General features: G+C 50.1%; 2 protein-coding genes across 4 annotated transcripts in view; both read right to left on the minus strand.

The window, feature by feature from the left end:
- Nucleotides 1-867: 867 nt before the first annotated feature.
- Nucleotides 868-6125, minus strand: PIM2 (Pim-2 proto-oncogene, serine/threonine kinase). Its single transcript, XM_025468726.3, has 6 exons — nucleotides 5859-6125; nucleotides 5612-5721; nucleotides 4839-4889; nucleotides 2722-3094; nucleotides 2090-2266; nucleotides 868-1993 (listed from the first exon to the last, which is right to left on the minus strand). The coding sequence occupies exons 1-6, from the start codon at nucleotides 5917-5919 to the stop codon at nucleotides 1830-1832; spliced, it is 936 nt and encodes a 311-aa protein (XP_025324511.1). The 5' UTR covers nucleotides 5920-6125; the 3' UTR covers nucleotides 868-1829.
- A 2924-nt stretch (nucleotides 6126-9049) lies between these two features.
- The window catches only part of OTUD5 (OTU deubiquitinase 5), a 28498-nt gene continuing 19010 nt past the window's right edge, over nucleotides 9050-18537 (minus strand). For 2 of the 3 annotated variants that reach the window (XM_025468710.3, XM_025468708.3), the window contains exons 3-9: nucleotides 16813-16877; nucleotides 16567-16723; nucleotides 16325-16473; nucleotides 12485-12688; nucleotides 10684-10885; nucleotides 10484-10597; nucleotides 9050-10177 (exon numbers count right to left, since the gene is read on the minus strand). In XM_025468710.3, coding sequence (XP_025324495.1) covers nucleotides 10053-10177; nucleotides 10484-10597; nucleotides 10684-10885; nucleotides 12485-12688; nucleotides 16325-16473; nucleotides 16567-16723; nucleotides 16813-16877 — 1016 coding nt within the window. In that variant the 3' untranslated portion in view covers nucleotides 9050-10052. The remainder of the gene's footprint in view (nucleotides 10178-10483; nucleotides 10598-10683; nucleotides 10886-12484; nucleotides 12689-16324; nucleotides 16474-16566; nucleotides 16724-16812; nucleotides 16878-18537) is intronic. The other variant, XM_025468709.3, reaches the window with a different exon arrangement.

Raw genomic sequence — 18537 nt, forward strand, 5'->3', positions numbered from 1 at the left:
TAAGCGAGTTCCCACTGTGGAGGGAAACTGCGAAGGGGACAGGTAAGCCACCAGGTGAGGGGCTTTCAGCTTAGCTTTTGAAAGCGGGGCAAGAGGGACGCCTGCGTGGCTCAGCGGTTGAGCGTCTGCTTTTGGCTCAGGGCGTGATCCTGGGAGTCCCGGGATCGAGTACCACCCCGCATGGAGCCTGCTTCTCCCTCTGCCTCTCTCATGAATAGGTAAATAAAATCTTAAAGAAAGCGGGGCAAGAGAGGGTACAGCTGATGTCAGGGCAGGTATGTGGAGAAGCGAGGAAGGAGATGAGAGGGATGAACAAGACCAGGGAGAGGTGAAAAGGTAGGGGCAAAACGCATGGCTTACACTCAGGATGTTATTGGGAAACGAGGAAGGGCAGGGAAGGCTTTTGTCAGTGTCCAACCCCCCCCCCCCACTGGTGACCCTAAAGGTCTTTTTTTCCCTGTGAGAGAGGGCTTTATTTTCCTCCCCTGGAATGGAGGGGGTCAGTTTTCTCTGTCCAGACAAGCCATCTTTGACTGGGGACAGGTCTCAAACATCTTCAGTGTCTATAGTATCTCCAACGGTGCCCTTCTGCACATCCTGGGAGCTACGTAAGAGCTGGAATGGGGGAAATCAAGTTTTTCTTTGTGGTCTCGCTTAACTGAACCCATAAAAGAGCTTTAGGACAGTACCACAAGGCTAAGGCTTCCCAAGGGCAGAGGAGAGATCCAGCCCACCTCCCTCATGGCTCAGCACACAGTAGATGCTCCATAATTGCCTCACCCCATCTACAAATGGCCAGTTGCTTCTGGTTCTATTACATCTATCAAATAGTGGGTTTCCTTGCTTAATTTACAAATGGCCAGTCACTTCTGATTCTATAACATTTATTAAATAGTGGGTTTCCACACATGGCTTTTTAAATAATCCAGGCAGGGGGAGAAGGAAGAGGAGGACACAGTTGGAGCTCCCTTCCCACCAATACATAAGTATTTACATTTCAGCAACTGGATAATCCAGGCTCAGAAGGAGGCAGCAAGAATCCGAAAAAGATGGAGAGGGGGAGCCCCAGGAGAACAAACGACAAGACTTATTTCCCCCACCCCATCCCCCAAAAAACCCATCTACCCCATCCTAGCGGACTCTGGTGGTGTCCATCTCCCATTCCTTCCCAAATCATGGAAGTAGGGTTCTCCTCACCAGAATAAGAGCACTTGGGATAACAGAGTAGGGTCCCCTCACCAAAAAATAAAAATAAAAAATAATAAAAATAATTAAAAAATAATTAAAAAAAATCCTGGGAAAACAATAGGGCATTACCTCTCCCAGAATAAGCAACCCTGGGCTGAGGTAGGCAAGCAGCTTGACTGAATATAGGACCCTGGGCTAGGGGGAATGGGTCCCTTTGCTAAAGTAAGAGCTGCTGGGGCATTGGAAGGAAAGCACCCTTGCCCAAGTGAGAGCATTTGAACTAAGTGTATGTGGTGGTAGCAGGAGGTGCCAGTGTAGGGGTTACAACTCATCAGAATAGGAGTCCTGGGGCTCAGAATGGAAGGAACTTCAACCAAATAAACACCCTTAGCAAAATGAGAAACAAGGAAGCCCCGCCCCCTCCAGAATGAGACCATAAATTCTGGGAGGAAGGCTCCTTAGCAGGATTGGGATGGGGAGTGGGCAGACTTGGCTTATGTCTCCTGACCCCTGATCCCCAATCTTTGACCCTAGTAACACTGGAGTTTTAATGACCTGTATAACCAGGTCAACAGATGTCCATCTATCCCTGTGGCATGCCATGGGACGGCTATTCCAACTAGTGGGGGGCCTGGCTAGGACTAGGGCAGCAGGGACCAGGCCAAAGGGGTGGGACCCCCCTTGGGGGTATTGAGGGGTGCATCCTCAGCTGGGGTCTGCATCCAGGGGTCCAGCAGTATCTCCTCCAGTGAGGGTCGGGCAGAGGGTTTGGGGGCCAGGCACCGGCGGATTAGGGCACAGCAGTCTGCAGATCAGAAGCATAGGAGATTAGCAGTCAGTTGGGGGCACTAGACCCTGGGAAGAGTGGCATTTACTGAGCTAGGACTGGTGAAGGCCTCACCTGGGGAGACATGGGCAGGGAAGTGGAGCTCAGCCTCCAGAATCTCCTGGTCCCTCTCAAACGGAATGTCCCCACACACCATGTCATAGAGGAGGATACCCAGTGACCAGACAGTAGCTGGTAGTGCATGGTACTGATGACGAGAGATCCACTCTGGAGGGCTGTACACCCTTGTCCCTGCACACAAGACAGAGATTAGACCACTCCTTGCTAATGCCCTTCTCCCACCCCACCCTCCCCCAGGAAGCATGATCCCCTTGCCAGAATTAAGAGAACTCACTATCTAAGCAGGGTCCCCTCACCAGAATAGGAGTTCTTTAACTATAACAACGGAGTCCCCTCAACAGAAAAAAAAAAAAAAAGCCCTTACAAGTAACAAAGGATCCCTTTACCAGACAGAAAAGGAACATTCTGGATAATAACACAACCCCTTCACCAGGTTTGGGCACTGTCAGAAGATGGACAAGGCTTGAGAGTCCCCAGTATTAAAACTCATAAAACACAAGAAATTTATAAAGGTGCAATATAGATCAAGGAGCACAGGCCACCCCAGCACTAGATGTGAAAGATCCAGAGACCATAAAGATAAAAGGTAACCCCCCACACACACTTGAGATTTAGGGAAGACTTACCATCAAAATCAGTATAGGGTTCATCATGAAGCAGGGCACCGGAACCAAAATCAATCAGTTTGGCACAGCCCCGGCGGAGGTCCATCAGGATGTTCTCATCCTTGATATCACGATGGACAACTCCACGAGCATGGCAGTGGCGAACAGCTGCCACTACCTGAGCAAACAGGCAGCGGCTTCGGCCTTCACCTAATGGGCCCTGCTCTGTGATGTAGTCAAAGAGATCCTGGGCAGGCAAGGGCCGTTCGAGGACTAGCATAAAGCCTTCTGGTGTCTCAAACCAGTCAAGCAGGCGGATCACGCCAGGGTGCCCACCACCTGCACCCACCTTCCATAGCAAAGCCACTTCCAGGGGGCATGTAACTGAATCTGACTGTGGGGGGAAGGGGGAAGAAAGAGAACACACACAAAAAAAAAAAAAAAAAAAAAAAAGAAAAGAGAACACAGACATCAGGCCAGCAACTCTGAGGCTGACTTCTTGCCTGAACTTACATCAAAGCCCATCATGCTCCTGTGTGGCCTTCAGCAACCCACTTCCCTTACCTGAGCCTCTCAGTTTCTTCGTCTGAAGGGCTCAAACATAGCCCCTGGAAAGGTGCTTTGAGCCAAAGCCTATACCTATCTGGCATATTATAGATAGGAGCTCAGTAAATGTTTGAGTAAATGAAAGTAGTTCTTTTAAAAAGGCCTTCTTGGGGCACCGGGGTGGCTCCCTGTTGAGCATCCAGCTCTTGGTTTCAGCTCAGGTGGTAATCTCATGGGTCCTGGGATCAAGCCCCACATCGGGCTCTGTGCTCAGCTCCACAGGAGTCTGCTTGAGATGTTCTCTCCCTCTGCCTCTGCCCCTCCCCCCACTCTCGCATGCATGTGCTCTCTCTGAAATGAATAAATCTGTTTTTGGTTAATAAAAGGCCTTCTGCTGAAGACGCAACTGATGAACACTATTATGTAATAATGTATCTTTTGTTCACTGGCATCTTAGAAGAGGTTAGAACAGTGCTTTACATATAGCTCAATAAGTGTTGAAAGCACTTTATAGCAGGGTCTGGCACAGAGTTAGCAAGCAGTAAATACTATTGTATAATGGTTTGTGTTTTGTCACTGACTATAACACTGGGTGGTAACAGGGTCGGGCTTCATACATATTATTAAATAGGTAAAAGCAATGAATAGAAAAGGACTTGGCACAAAATGAGCTCTCAATAAATGTAATATTTTGCCAAATGCCTAAAATTGTGCCTGGCACATAGTAGGTGCTCAATATACATTTCTTAAATATCTGAAAGTGATTAATTGCAAAGGAACAAAGAACTCAATAATACTATCATGTGTTTTGTCACTGTCACTAAACTAGAAAACTGTCACTGTCATCTAGAACTGTGTTGAATGCAAGCACTTAGTGGGGGACATGGAACACAGTAACCTTTGATGATAAAGCAAAACTGGAGACACACAGTCAGTGCTCAAAAAAGGCAGAAATGCTAGGCCACAAAAGCCACCCCATGCTAGAAGCCCGGTGCGGGCCCACGGACAAGCCAGAATCAGCTTTCCTGACTGAGGTGGGGCCCTCTCCCGGCCAGTCCTCTGACATGCACAGCCGCAGACAGGTTTTCTCACGGTGATGAAAATTCTGCTACTGCGCAGGCGAACCTTCTCCCTTCGGGTCCCACAGCCTGCGCAGGCGCATTCTCCCCCAGAGTCCGCCAGGGGGCGCTCCTGCCCCTACAACTTGCCCAGACCCGCCCTGTTGTCCGTTAGCGTTCTAACGGCCGAAGAGAAGCAGCCACCGTCACCATGGCAACCAGTGACCTCTGCCCCTCTTCCCCCACCAGCATGCCCTGCGGGCAGCCCCTGAAGCAGTGTTTGGAGGGAGGAGGAGAAAGGAGGGTTGGAGGGGGAGAATCCAAGGGCCCTAGGGGAGCTGGGGTGAGTCAGAACTGTATGGAGGTGTGGATGTCACTACAGGGGAGTAAACACAGGCTGGTAGGAGTGTTCTCCTCACCGTTACAGGGCCCACGGAATCATACAAGCCCTAGAAAGGCAAGTGGTGGTGGGGGGGGGGGTGAGTCCATCTTCAGAGATGGCGTCGCCAGGTCAGGGACTCCAAAGACACTCACCAAGGGGGACCAGCCCAACACACGATTCCGGGGGATCACTTTGATGGCCACCTGGAGAAAAGGGCTGAGGTGAAGGGGCCAGCAGATGACCCCCAGGCCCCTCCCAGTCTTGACCCTCACCCTAGGCTTTCTGGTCCCAACCTCGCCACACCGCAACCCAAAATGAGCTGAAGCTTCTTCCCTGGCCTCCAAGTCCCCAGAACCAAGTTCACCTCTCCCATCATCCTTGGCCCTGGGTTCTCCCTTTTCAGGATTCAGAACCCCTCACTCCAGGTCCTGAGTTCTGAATTTCCTAATACCCGAAGCCCTTGATCTTCCCATCCAGCTCCAAGACCCCCCCAACTCTGTACCGGGGTCCTGGTTCTCAGGACTCCACGCTGGACACCTGCCCTTGAAATCCGCCAAATCTCAGCTCTGGGCCTCCACCTTCCCACACAGATACACATCCCCTGGATCCCAGGGTCTAGAGTCCTTACGACCCTCACTCCTCAGTCTCACTTCCTGGACTTTTAGAATCCCTGCCCTGAACCCCCCCCCCCCCATATACCCACCTGGATCGCCACACAAACAAGCGCGCGCACGTGCGCGTGCTCAGCCACCCCCACCAACCCGGATCCCGGTCCTCATGACCCTACCACGCACACATTGTCGGCTCATCCCCTGGTCAATCAGCATCCCAGCCCAAGACTCCCGCCCCCGCCTCACACACGCACACACAAGGACGCACACACACACAACACCCCTGACCCTCCCAAGACTCTCGTGGTTGATACCTGGAGTCGATCTGTGACGCGATGTCCTGCGAAGACGGTACCAAAGCCCCCCTTACCAAGGAGGGGGCCGAGTCGGTACTCAGCCTCGAACGCTTCGCGATTCTTGCCTCCTACGCAGGCGGAGGCGAGGAAGTCAGGGTGGCTGCATGCAGAGCCTGGCCGCGACCCTCTCCCCCCTCCCCCCCCGCCGCCGCCCTCAACCAATTCAGCCTGCCTGGCCTAGTCGCGGTAGGGGAGCCTTGCTCACCTGGCGGCGGCGTGGGGGTCACGGGGGCCACGGGGAGCCCTTGCAGAGGCTTAGTCAACATGGAGGTGGTGCTGCGCAGATTGAGCCCGCTGAGCCCGCAGGGCGTGGACGCCCGGGGTAGCGAGGCTGGGGAGCCAGGACTTGGGGGCGCCAGGGTGGAAGGCAAAGAAGCTGATGGCCCAAAAGCGCCCGCAAACAGCGCAACGTTAAGATTCGACGCGCGCGCCAGCCCCAACGCTACTGAGCCGGGGCACGCGCCTCCCGAGAGAGTCGCCCCGGGCGACAGCCCCGCCCACTTGGCTTTGATCAATCCGGACGCGGCACCTGCTGTACCGCAGCCAATCGGAGCCAGTCCTTATTTGCATACCACCCTCAACGTTTCAAGTACCCCCCTTATGCAAATACGTGCCCGGATCTTCCACGGGGGCCGGGCCCGCATGCAAATGTGGGGGGCGCACCCGAAGAGGAAACTGGTTCTGGGAATCCCTTTCCAGCAACCGCATTTGTTTTGGTTGTTGTGCGGGGTTGTTTTTATATATGTGTGTGTATGTGTATATATAGATATAAACTTAAAAAAATATCTGCACCGCCTCCTTTCCTAAGAAGTTGGTTTGCAGCCGCTGCTTCGAGATTAGCGCGGAATTATCTCCGGGCTTCTAAGAATCCGGGCCTGTAGCCACTCAAGACCCTGTCTCCAAAAAGGAGACCAGCAGCCTTGCCCCAAAACTGAAGCCAGGGATCCTGGAAGAACCTGTCCAGCTTTCAGGGAGGGGTAGCCCCCCTACCACCGCGGGAGACGCTGGCCAAAGACAACATTCCTACGCCCTGAGGCGGAGGCTTGTGGGGTGTTTTGGGGCCCTTAACCTGGGCAGACCTAGCCACATCTAGCCAGGAGCCTAATCCCCCAGCACGTCCAGAACCTGGAATGGCAGAGGGAAGTGGACCTTAGGTGGGGGTGGGATGCTAGCAAGTCAGAGTGATAGTAGCTTGGGGGTATGCTTCCAAATGACAAGAGATAGGGACAGAACGAGCTCAGGCAGGTGGTAAAATACCCTTAGTCACAAATTTGGGGAAAAACAGTTGAGCCTCACCCCGCAGGAAGATAGAGATGCACTCAAGACTCGCACAAAAGTACCATGTGATATACATGAAACCTACAGACACATTCATGTAAACTTGTCCTAGATACACATGCAGCAGACATGTACTGTCACAAAGACTGATGTCCACTGTTGGGCAGCCATGCTGCCACTTATGTCCCAGAATGTCACCCAGAGAAACACTGTTACAGACAGGCACTCCAGAGATACACACGGACCTATGTTGCCATCTGATGACACAGAAATGTCTTGTCAGGCACACCACCAGAACTTGTCACGAAGATACTGGCACCATCAGACATGCACTGTCACAGGAAGACTTGTACTGTCCCAGAAATGAGAGACCTTGAGTCTGTCACAGGAGGACACACACAGATGCTCCAGAGACACACAAGTACTGCTCCAGAGGCAGACATAAGTAATTATGCGACAGAGCCACATAGATAGGCATTGTCACAAAAACAGACATGGATAGACCCAGACACACACATACACCAGCAAACATGCAGTGTTGTCACTGAAACTGTCCAGAAATAGCTACCCAGAATCTGTCACAGGAATACAAACGGACATTCACCCTATCAGAAAGAAACCACAGACGCGCTGTCACAGAACCACGCAGACATGCACTTGTCTTAGAAACATAAACTGTCAGCGATAGAGTCCCACACTCAGTCACCATCTGACACACCTGGAAACAAGCCCTTGTCACACAACGTGACACTGTGAGGTGCATGTGAAGACTTAGACTCACCAAAGTCAAACAGACACACAGACACCACCCAGAAAGCAAATACACACATATACTCTCCCTTATTCATCCAATATTTATTAGGGGTCTACTGTAAGCCTGCCAGGCCCTGGCAGGGGTGCAGATATTAGAGATACACAGATTAAGTTAGGCATCACAGCCCTTGCCCAGGAAGTGAATCACAGAGTTATTGGGGAAGGAGTAAAGACATATTCGTGGATAGAGATGGGAATATGGATGGGGTCACACAGGGCTTCTCAAAAGGTGACACTACCCATCTTGAAGGACAAGGTTGGGGGCTCAGGATATGGAAAGGGCAAATTCCAGGCAGGGGCCAATGAAACTGGAGAGAGCAGCAAGAAGAGGTAGGCAGGGGCCAGATGGTGTAAAAAACTTCAACATTAGGTAAATAAATACTATCTGCTAACATTTGGGCTCTCAGAACATGCCAGGCACCATGCCATCAGACATTTTATGTTGACCACATGCTTCTCTCTCAATGCTCACAACCAGAGAGAGCGTGAGGTAGTAGACATTAATCACTCCTGTTGTACACACGGTGGGACCCTTGAACCTCAGCCTGTGATTTGGCCAAGGTCACATAGCTAGAAAAAAACAAGGTGGGTTCCAAACCAACTCTCCAACATCTGGATGATTGACTAGTGGATTCCACAGATACCCCACAAGATGGCCACTCAGCCACCATGCCTTTACTGGCAGAGCTGGACATGCATCCTTAAATAGGGGCCTCATTAGTGAGGCACAGCAATATACACTCTTGACAAAACCTGGGGGCCAGCCATCCTTCTCTGCCTTGGTTGTACGCCAAGGAAAGGCAGGGGCATGGATGTCAGAGGACTGGGAACATGAACAAGAAAGGGTTTAACCATTCCTTACACCAGAGAGGCCCCTCCAGTCAATTCCACTACACTTACGTTGATATGAAGCATCCGTTGTGCCTTTCCAAAGCATTTCTACATCAAATATCACAAGGAAAAAGCAAACACACATAGGGAAGGAGGCAGGCAGTAAAGGTGGAACTTCGGTCCCAGCCCTCAAGCTCCTAGTCCTCTGCTCCCATCACAACCCAGGATACAGGGTGGGCAGGCTACATGTGACAGAACGGAGGCAGGGGCAGCAAGCAAAGATGGAGCTTTCTTGGTAATAACAGGTCCAGAAGTTGGTTTAGTAAGCAGTGAATCAAATATGAACAAACTCTGGGCCCACAGACAGAGCTTACTGGAGAGCATGCAGCCCTCAGAGGTCAAGCCAAGGCCTAGGCCATCACCACCTCTGCCCAGAGGCCCACCCACCTTGTGCCCCACATAGAACAGAGGCGCTCAGGGGAAACTAACATTTGGTTTTATTGTGCCAAGGACGTTACAGATGGTGGATCTTGTCAACACCTGCAGGGCACGGGTGTCCCATCTGCTGAGGCTGTGCCCACTCCCCACGCTCAAATCCTGGGCGGTAGCAGCCATGATCCTCAAAGGTGCCCCCCACCCCAAGATCCGAAGAGACCCAGTGGTAGTAGTGGTAGTGGTGATAGTGATGGTGGTGGTGGCAGTGGTAGTGGTGTAGAAGCAGTAGGAATGCAGCAAGGTCAAGAGTCTCATTGTCGAAAGCCCACAAGACACCTGCCCCCTGCCCCCACCCCGGCTTGCACTCTAGACCCTGCCTACCTCCACAGAGCTGGAGGCAAGAGACAGTAACCACATCTTTGTGCCCCCTCTGTCCCCATGGCCTGTCTGCTCCCAAACCAGAGATGCCGCCTTCACAGAGCCACTGCTATTGTCTACATCATTTTGGATTGGTTGATTTTATAAGATAAAAGTACATTTTAATAAAGAAAAAAATTCAACATTGAAGGCTCAGACATTCTTGGGGTACTGGGAAGGGGAATTCCCACTTCTTCCTCCCACCTCCCCAGCATCATTGTGGAGGCGGGGTGACAAGTTTTTCTGATCTTGGAAGGAATGGGGGGCAGGGAGACTTTCCTCTGTCTGAATGTCTCTCCTCAGGGGCTGCCTGGCTGCCAGTTGGTTTGTTTCTGTGTGCCTCTCGCCTACCTTCGGCACCCTTGCCCAAGTCCCCTGTGGAATGCAGGGATGGTGCTGTGCAGGGGGCAAGAGGGCACGTCAGCTGGCGAAGAGACAGGTGATGGTGGTGATGGCAGCGATGAGAAGGGGTGCAGGGGTGGGCCAGCCAGAGGGAAGTGGGGAGGAGGGAAAGGAGGGGAGAGAGGGAAGAAGGCAGGAGGGAAGAAAGCCAAAGAAGGTGGGGCGGCACCGGAGGGCAGGAGTGGTGGGGGTTGGGAGATGGTCTCCAGTCTCTGGGTCTCCATCAACTCTTGTCTGGGGGTGGATCTCTGTGCACTTTGTTTTTCTTCATACTGTCTAGGTATTCCTGTTGGGACACTGCCAGCACCGATGCTAGGATCTCATCATCATCCCAGTCATTCAGACCTGCTGGGCAAGAGGAAGGAGTAAAGGATGATGGAGCACTCCCAGCCCACCTTCTCCTTACCCTTTGCTGATTCCTGGCTCGAGCAATCCCATCCAGGTCCCTCTATGCTTCTTTCTCTACAAGAAGGCTCCCCCAGGCCTTTGAAATCCCACACAGGTTCCCTCTGGACACATCCTTTGGGCCTGAAAATTCCCGTCTTCCTGGGGAGATGGCCAGAGGCTCCAAAAGCCCCCTCTCAGGATGTGCTGCTTCTTCCCTCTCTCCCCAGCTCCCAGCTGGACCCTGGCCCCTAGATAGAGGAGGCTTACCAAAGGCAGAGGGGGACATCTGCTGAATGAGAGCCCGGCACTCCAGAGCAGGGTACAGGGACACGAGGGGGGAAGTAGCTCGGTCGGCCCCTGCCGAGAACTGGCTGCTTGTACCTGGGGCAGAGGGACAGTCAGAGGTGGAGCCCACAACCTAGGCATCAGTTCCTAACCCCAGCTTCCCCAGTCACCAAGTCACTGACCTGGTGCACAGGGTGAAGGAGGTTTGGCAAGAGCTAAGACAGTGCCTGGGGAAGGGGGCTTGATGCCCAGCTCGGCGTGCAGCTCAGGATGCTCGGGTGAAGAGGCTGAACTCCGCTGCCGCGGGGACCGGCTGGTCCACTCCTCCAGGCCACTGGAGGCTGCTGCTGTGGCAGAACTGCATGTGGCGCTGGCTTTCCGGGGCTGCAGGGGGGGGGGGGGAGGAGGAGAAGAAGGAGGAGGAGGAGGACGACGACAAGGATGATGATGATGATGATGATGACGACGACGACGACGACGACGACGATGACGACGACGAGGAGGAGAAAGAGGAGGAGGAGGAGGAAAGGACCAACGCAAGTCATGAGCTGCCTCTGCCCCATCCCTGAGGGTTGGCTCCCTCCTGGAATCCTGGCTGTGATGACCACCATCATTCCTGGTCACACAGCAGACCACAGGACAAAGGTAAGCTTCTTAATCCCACCACCCTCACATCCTTACAGGCAATCTGGCAGGAAACCCGTACCCCCACCTTCAAAATACATTCAAACTCCATCCCCTTTCCTCATTCCTCCCTAGCCAGCACCACCATCCACCATCCATCACCACTGGGACTAGAGATAAGACTCCACACCTCGCTGGTTCCCTGCTTCTTGCCCTAAACCCTAGGCTTCATGCTGCCCTAGCTATCAGGAGGATCCTGTCCCTCCTCTGCTCACAACCCTCCCAAAGGCTTCTGCCTCACTCACAGTAAAGGCCAAAGTCCTCACCACAGCTCACAAGCCCCTTCTCAATCTGGCCCCACCACCTCTCTGACTTCACTTACTACAACATTCTGCTCAACCACCCTGGCCTCCAGGCCACTCCCAAATCACCCCGGGTATGCATTCCACCTCAGGGTTTTGCTCTAGCTGGCCTTCTGCTTTGCCTGGCGCATGCACTTAGCTAACTGCCTCACCTTTTGCAAGCTTTTGCTCACATCTCACTGGCTCTGAGGCCTGCCCACCCTGACCATACTACTTCATATTGTGGAACTCTCAGCTCCCCTCAGCCCTACTCATTCTCTTTGCCCTGCTCTACATGTTTCATCTGTCCCACCTCTCAACTAATCTATTCATTATATTTAGTGTTTATTTTGTTCTACTCTGTGAATATGTAAGCATCACAAGCACAGAGATCTGGGCCTGCCTGGCTCACCAATGTACCACCCATATACTAAGAACAGTGCCTGGCATAGACCTGCAATAAATATTTGTCGTAGAAATTACTTGACTCTTGCCAACACCTACAATCACTCTAAACTCCTTGTGATTCCTCAAATGCCTGCCTGCTTTGCCCCATCCCTGCCCTAAAAATCCAACCTTGCTGTGTGAAGACTGACCAGGGCGCCCATGTCCACTGGTCCCCCAGCCAGGGTCAAGAGCCTCACTGATGTATCTGTCTCCCTCAGTAGACACGGGATCACGGAGAGTGGAGCAGGCCTGACCGGATTTTACATCTTCAGCCTAGAGCCTGACATAGAAGGACATTCAACAAGAGCTTGTCCCTCTAGAACTATCCATCAATCCCCACATGTCACCACCAGTGGCTGGCCTCCCTCACTCCTTAAGACCTTGTTCGGCAAAGGTGTTGAGAGTTCTAAGGCACGATGCCAAGACTAAGGCCGAGATGTGGTACAGACCAGGCTGAGAGCTTCCTTCTCTCCCAGATGTCAAAACTGCTTAATTTCTTCTGCCTGTTTGGGGGCAGAGCATGTGAAGTAAGGGGTTCTTGGCCAGGCCAATAACAGAGCCCAGGACCCACCTGGCTGGGGCCGCGAACCTGGCGGGCCTGTTTCTCCTGATCCCGCAGCCACTGCAGGTAGGATTCTCGAGCCACCTGCTCCTCAATGGCCTCATTTGTGGCCTCCCAGTCTGTGGCCCGCTTTTTGTCTTCCAGCATCTGCTGTTCAATCCAGGACTCCTCTGATGTTTTTATGGCATTCTTCATCAGGGACTGTTCTGCAAACTACAAGGCAGGGAGGAACAGGGATGTGGGGTGACACTCAACTCTGGCCATGAGCCAGAACCAGTTTGGGATTATGGGCCTACAGGCCCAGAAGAGAGGAGATAGGAAGGCAGCTACTCTTACTAACCAACCCCGAGTAGGCTGCCTAATTTATCAAGAAATGGCGGAAGGCAGGTTTGGGTAGAGGGACTTGTCATTCTAAACTTCTATACTTAGAAGTCCTGCTCCCAACCCCAAGATACCTTGAGTGAAGTACTCTGCCTGGGGCAGCCAAGTGCTGGGATTTAAAGATGCCTCACCCAGCAATGACTCAGTTTCGTAATGCTGAGACTGTCTTCACCTGTGTCCAGATGGGACCAGAAGAAAAGATCACCTGAGAAGTTAGCTGTGTGTCCACAGGGTGAAAGGAGTATTTGGACATTTAAGGGGACAGGGAACGGTATCATCACGGGAAGAAGGGGTGTGAGGAATTGTGGGACACTGTAGGAGAGTGCTTTTTGTCAGGCTATGAGATACAAGAGCATTAAAAAAAAATGAAGTAATAAAAAAATACCAGAGCATATTCAAGGCATTAAGTATTGCTCAGTGAAACTCTTAACATTATTTTAATGCAAATATACACACTACACACCCATGTGCGTGTGCACTAAGTTATGATGTAAAATGTAATTTTTTACCTATGCATAGCAGTCCAAAAAGTATGTAAAACTCTAAGTTAAAACAAGCCAATTTAAAAACACACAATTTCCTCAAAGAAGATATTCAGGTGGCAAATAAGCACATGAAAAGATGCTCAACATCCTTTGTCACTAGGGAATTGCAAATTAAAACCATGAAGTCTGGGATGCTTAGGTGGCTCTGTGGTTGAGCGTCTACCTCCGGCTCAGGGCATGATCCCAGAGTTCCGGGATCGAGTCTCACATCAGATTCCCTTGTGAGGAGCCTGCTTCTCCCTCTTCCTATGTCTCTGCCCTCTCTCTGTGTGTCTCATGAGTAAATAAATAAAAATCTTTAAAAAAAAGTAAAACCATGAAGTCCTTTGCCAGTTGGGAGACCTCAGGTAAGAACTGTAGCTTCATAGAGATATGGATGGTTACATAAAGAAATATTTCTAGGTAAGTATATACACATGGGTTAGTATACACAGATATATCTCCTTGCTCTGTCAGCTGAAAGGTCCTAGAAGCAATGACACCCCAGTGGCAAGGAGCACACTCAGTATTCAGATCTTGGTTTCTAGTATCATTCCAATAAAAGAACCAGGGCTCCTTGGAAAAAATGACTGGTTCTAGAACTGGGGCAAGAAATATACAAGATGAACTTGGAGCACCTCATAGTGCCAGAAAGAAAGTGTTACAAAATGAAACAAAATAAACCAACAAAAACCAAAAATTAGAAAAAAAAAAACCTAACAACCCACCATCACAACAATGTCAAAGAGGTGCAGGAACCAACTAAGAGACCTCCAAGAGGCAAAACTGAAACAATGTGAGCATCAAAATATAGTACTGGATTATAACCCAAAATATAAAAGTATAAAAGAAATACCTCAGTCCATAGTGACTGAAATAAATGGGAGACAAAGGACAAATTTCCCTTGCAGAAGAATTCTACATAATTTATGTAGATACTCTGCCCTCAAGAAGATGGAGCATAACCTCCACTTTTTTTAAGTGTGGGCTGTACATCATGACTTCCTTCCAAACAGGAAGGTATGGAAAAAGGAAATGGGGGCGGGGGGGAGTAATTTTACAGTGGAAAAAATCTGACAAAACTACTACTGCTGGGGATCAAGGTCAACATCAACAGTCATAAATCATGTTCCCAGTATATACCGTTGATATGATGTAATTACAATGGTACTCTACCACTATGATCTTCCTCCCTAAAACCCATAACCCCAGTGTAATCAATGAGAAAAACATCAGACAAATTTCAAAAGAGAACCATCCTACAATATACCTGACCAGTACTCCTCAATACGGTCAAGGTCATCAAAAACATGAAAGTGTGAGAAACCATCACAGACAAGGGAGCCTAAAGAGACATGATGACTTTAGTTAGTAATAATGTATCAAATGTATCAACATTCCTTCATATATTGGAACAAATGTATCACAGTCCTCCAAGATTCCTTAGTAACAGTGAAACTGCTCAGGGGGGAGAAGAATACATGGGAACTCTGTAGACTATCTTCTCCAATTTTTTTTGTAAATTTAAAATCATTATAAACAATTATGTCTACAAACAAAAACCTTAAGGCATTCATTTTTTAAAAAGGGGAAAAAAAAAAGGAGTGGAGCGCCTGGATGGCACAGTTGGTTAAGCTCCCGATTCTTGGTTTTGGCTCAGGTCACGATCTCAGGGTCAAATCAAGTGCCATGTCAGGCTGTGCGCTCAGCACAGAATCTGAAATTCTTTCTCCCTCTCCCTCTGCCCCTCCTGCTCATGCATGCTTGCTCTCTCTCAAACCAATCTTTAAAAAAAAGAAAAATGAGTGATCAGACCATGAAAAGTCATAGATCATTCTTAAATTTAAGTACATCAAGTTATGTGAAAGAAGTCACTCTGAAAAAAACTACATACTGTTAGGATTCTAATTCCATGACATTCTAGAAAAGGCAAAACTAGAGTCTGTAAACAGATCAAAGATAAAAAAACAAGGAAATTCAGAGAAAGTGTCAGAGCCAAGAGGAGCCAAAGGAGACAGGACAACTAAATGTAGTACGGTCTCCTGGATGGGTCCTGGAATAGATAAGATCATCAGGGAATGACTGAGGTCATTTAAATAAAGTATGGTCAAAAAATAAATAAATAAATAAATAAATAAAGTATGGTCTTCAGTTAAAATATCAATATTGGTTTAGAATTGTGATAAATGTTCTAGGCTGATATGTTAATCAGAGTGGGGAATATGGAAATTCTCTAATCTCAGTAATTCTGTAAATCTAAAACTATTCTAAAATTAAGAGTTTACTTAACAAAACAAAAAAACCTAAGTTGGAGGGCGTGTGTTAGGGTGTGCATTTCCTAAAATGAGGTAGGGGCACTTTCTGTTTGTAGGAAGTGAAACCTGAAGATAGCAAAATCCCCAGAAGATGACTGTTTATGAGAGAGAATGAGAATATGTCAGCATATGCTGGAAAATGTACTGCCACCTTCTGAGTGCCTACTAGGCCACAGGCCCTGTGTTAGGCACTTTCTGTATCTGCCGAGCAGCCAGCCCAGATTACAGGTATAATCTGCCCTAGGTCCCACAGCCAGTAAGCAGTAGGGCCAGGCCTGCTCATCAAGTCTCTGTGACCACAGCTATCTAGAACTGCTGAGCATTAGAGGATCCATGTGGGTGCCAAGATACCCAGACCAAGCCTGGGTTCACAGTTCCCAGATGTGCTTCAAATGCCAACCCTCAACAGGCACAGAAGATGGGTAAAGCCAGCTCAGACAGGCAAGAGGAGACCAAGGAATGAGCCCCAAGAGATCACCTTGGGTAACTCCCGAATTTTATAGAGGTGAGACCTCAAGAGCAACTCCAGGGGACAGGGCGTTTTTGTGGGCTAGGGCAGAACTAAGACCTCAAAAGAGGCTTCTGGCCTCTATGTCTAGCAGTCATCCTGGGCATGGGGACCCACTTACCCCCGGTTTGAATGATGGCAGGCCTAGCCCCACACCGATGGTGGCCTTGTTGGGATTCACCACTGAATTGTAGTGGATATTCCGATGGTAGCTGACGCGGATGGGTTCATCCTCGTTTTGATGGATCCCATGGAATGTGTTGATGGGTTCTGCAGAAAGAGAGAAGGAAGGAGCATCCACAGTGGACCGGGCAGGCTCAGATCAGGGTCAGCCAGCTGCTCATCTACCCACCACAGAAGTACCTGTGCTGTACTGGTACACCTCCACGGGCCGGTTGTACATCTCTGCCATGGCCTGCATCTCAATGTGGTTGCCATGGCAGTTGTTTTTCCGCTTCCTGTTGATGTAGGTGGTGAAGTCCTCTGTTACATAGTTGGAGAAGTAGTCAGCATTCTTCATCTGCAGAACAGATCGGAGGGTCAAGGCCTCTGCAGGGAGGAGATGCAGCTACTCTGCCCCCACCCCAAGGCCTCTGCAGGGTCTCTCACCAGATAGTCCATGCAATGCTTTCGCACAACCTCATGCATGTCCTGGTCTCCATACACCTGGTCAGCTGTGGGGACAGAAGAAAGGAGAGGCAGGGGTCAAGAGCTACCACCAGAGAAGAGTTCGGAGTCATGGAACATCCCTGGAGGTGGAGGGCTGGGGCCAGGAAAACTCCTCCTACGCTATGGCCTGGAGAGTGCTTGGCTTTGTGGGCTGGAATGGGGTCATGGGAAAAAAAAAGAGACAGGCAGGAACAGTCTTTAAGAACAAAAGAGGGCAGCACGGGTGGCTCAGCGGTTTAACGCCGCCTTCAGCCCAGGGTGTGATCCTGGATCACGTCCTACATTGGGCTCCCTGCATGGAGCCTGCTTCTCCCTCTGCCTATGTCTCTGCCTCTCTCTGTCTTTCATGAATAAGCAAATTTAAAAAATTTAAAAAGTAAAAAAAATAAAATAAAAACATTATAAAAAAAATAAGAACAAGAGAGTTCTTGTCATCAGGCCTCTCAGGCAGATGACTTTGTCCAGGGCTTGCCTGGCTACTCAGACAAGTCAACAAACATTTTAAGTCCCCTAAGTGGCCTCGAGCACCAGCAATTCCACACTCTCCCCCTCACTCTTCACATGAGGAGGCTGAGGGACAGTATGTGGCTTCACCAAGGTCACACAGCAAGTCAGTCTGACAGATTCAACTCTAGAATTCAGTTTTCCTGACCCATGGGAGCCAGCATGGCCTTCGTAGGTTAAAAAAATAAAAAAGAACAATAAAAATAACTGGGCTCCATGCCCAGTTCTGCCAGATACTAGTGAGCTAAACAACCAGAGGCAAGCAGCCCAAGTGTCCTGAGCCTCACATGCCTCACATGTAAAACAGGAATAAGCAGGATAACTCCCTGGCAGGTCTCCTGTAGGATCAAGGAGATAATGGGTGTAAGGTGACCAGCACTAGGCTTGGGACAGAGCAGTAACTCAGTAAATCAGAGTCCCCTACCCGTAGTGGGACTGGAATGTGGGGTAGTGTGAAGGTGACAAGGGGGAGTAAAATCCTGCCCCTGTATGCAAGCAGCACACCATCTAGCAAAAGAAATAAGACACAGGTGAACATAACTTAAGCTTAATTCAGGAAAGGCAGCCTATGGCCCAAATGGTCAGTCATGGGGTTTTGATCAAAGAACGAACCAGGCTCCCCCTGCCTTACTTGTGGGATCTTCACCCATGCCATTTCCTCTTTTCAGGGCATTTTTTCCACCATTCTCGGCTGCCTATTTGTCAGAAACCCATGTATACTTTATATAGTTTTCCACCCCTCCCACCCTCCAGAGCACTTCTATCACCAGATTTATTAAAGGTGTGTGCAGGCTTCCTCTGCCTGACCACTCTGACTCCCACTGAGTGCCGAGAGCAGGTCACAGCCAAGTCCACTGCAGCTCAAGGCCCAATACAGTTCGGGAAATGGGAAACAGCCTGTTGTGTGGATGGACAGGCTGGGGGAGCCAGGGAGCCTTCTCCCTGGGAAATTAAAGTGGGCTTGAAGACAAGGCACGCCTGATGTCCACTGGCTAAGACAAAGAGACAATTTCCCTGTCTCCCCGAAGGACTGCTTCTCTGATGTGAATCTCCCTGGGACACTGGGGCATGGGCAGGGTCCCACAGGGAACACCCCAGTGTTGTTCCATGACTGCCAATCTACCTTTGAATAATCGTCAGAAGAATGCCTTCACTGCCCTC

The sequence above is a fragment of the Canis lupus genome, chromosome X (assembly GCF_003254725.2).
Source record: "Canis lupus dingo isolate Sandy chromosome X, ASM325472v2, whole genome shotgun sequence".
Lineage (NCBI taxonomy): Eukaryota > Metazoa > Chordata > Mammalia > Carnivora > Canidae > Canis > Canis lupus.

What these genes read in the sequence shown, in the direction of transcription:
- PIM2 (XM_025468726.3), bottom strand. Translation starts at nt 5,919, where the DNA reads ATGTTGACTAAGCCTCTGCAAGGGCTCCCCGTGGCCCCCGTGACCCCC. An exon ending in GACCCCCACGCCGCCGCCAG is followed by an intron (nt 5,722 to 5,858) that starts GTGAGCAAGGCT and finishes CCGCCTGCGTAG; the next exon opens with GAGGCAAGAATCGCGAAGCG. An exon ending in TGTTGGGCTGGTCCCCCTTG is followed by an intron (nt 3,095 to 4,838) that starts GTGAGTGTCTTT and finishes TTCCCCCCACAG; the next exon opens with TCAGATTCAGTTACATGCCC.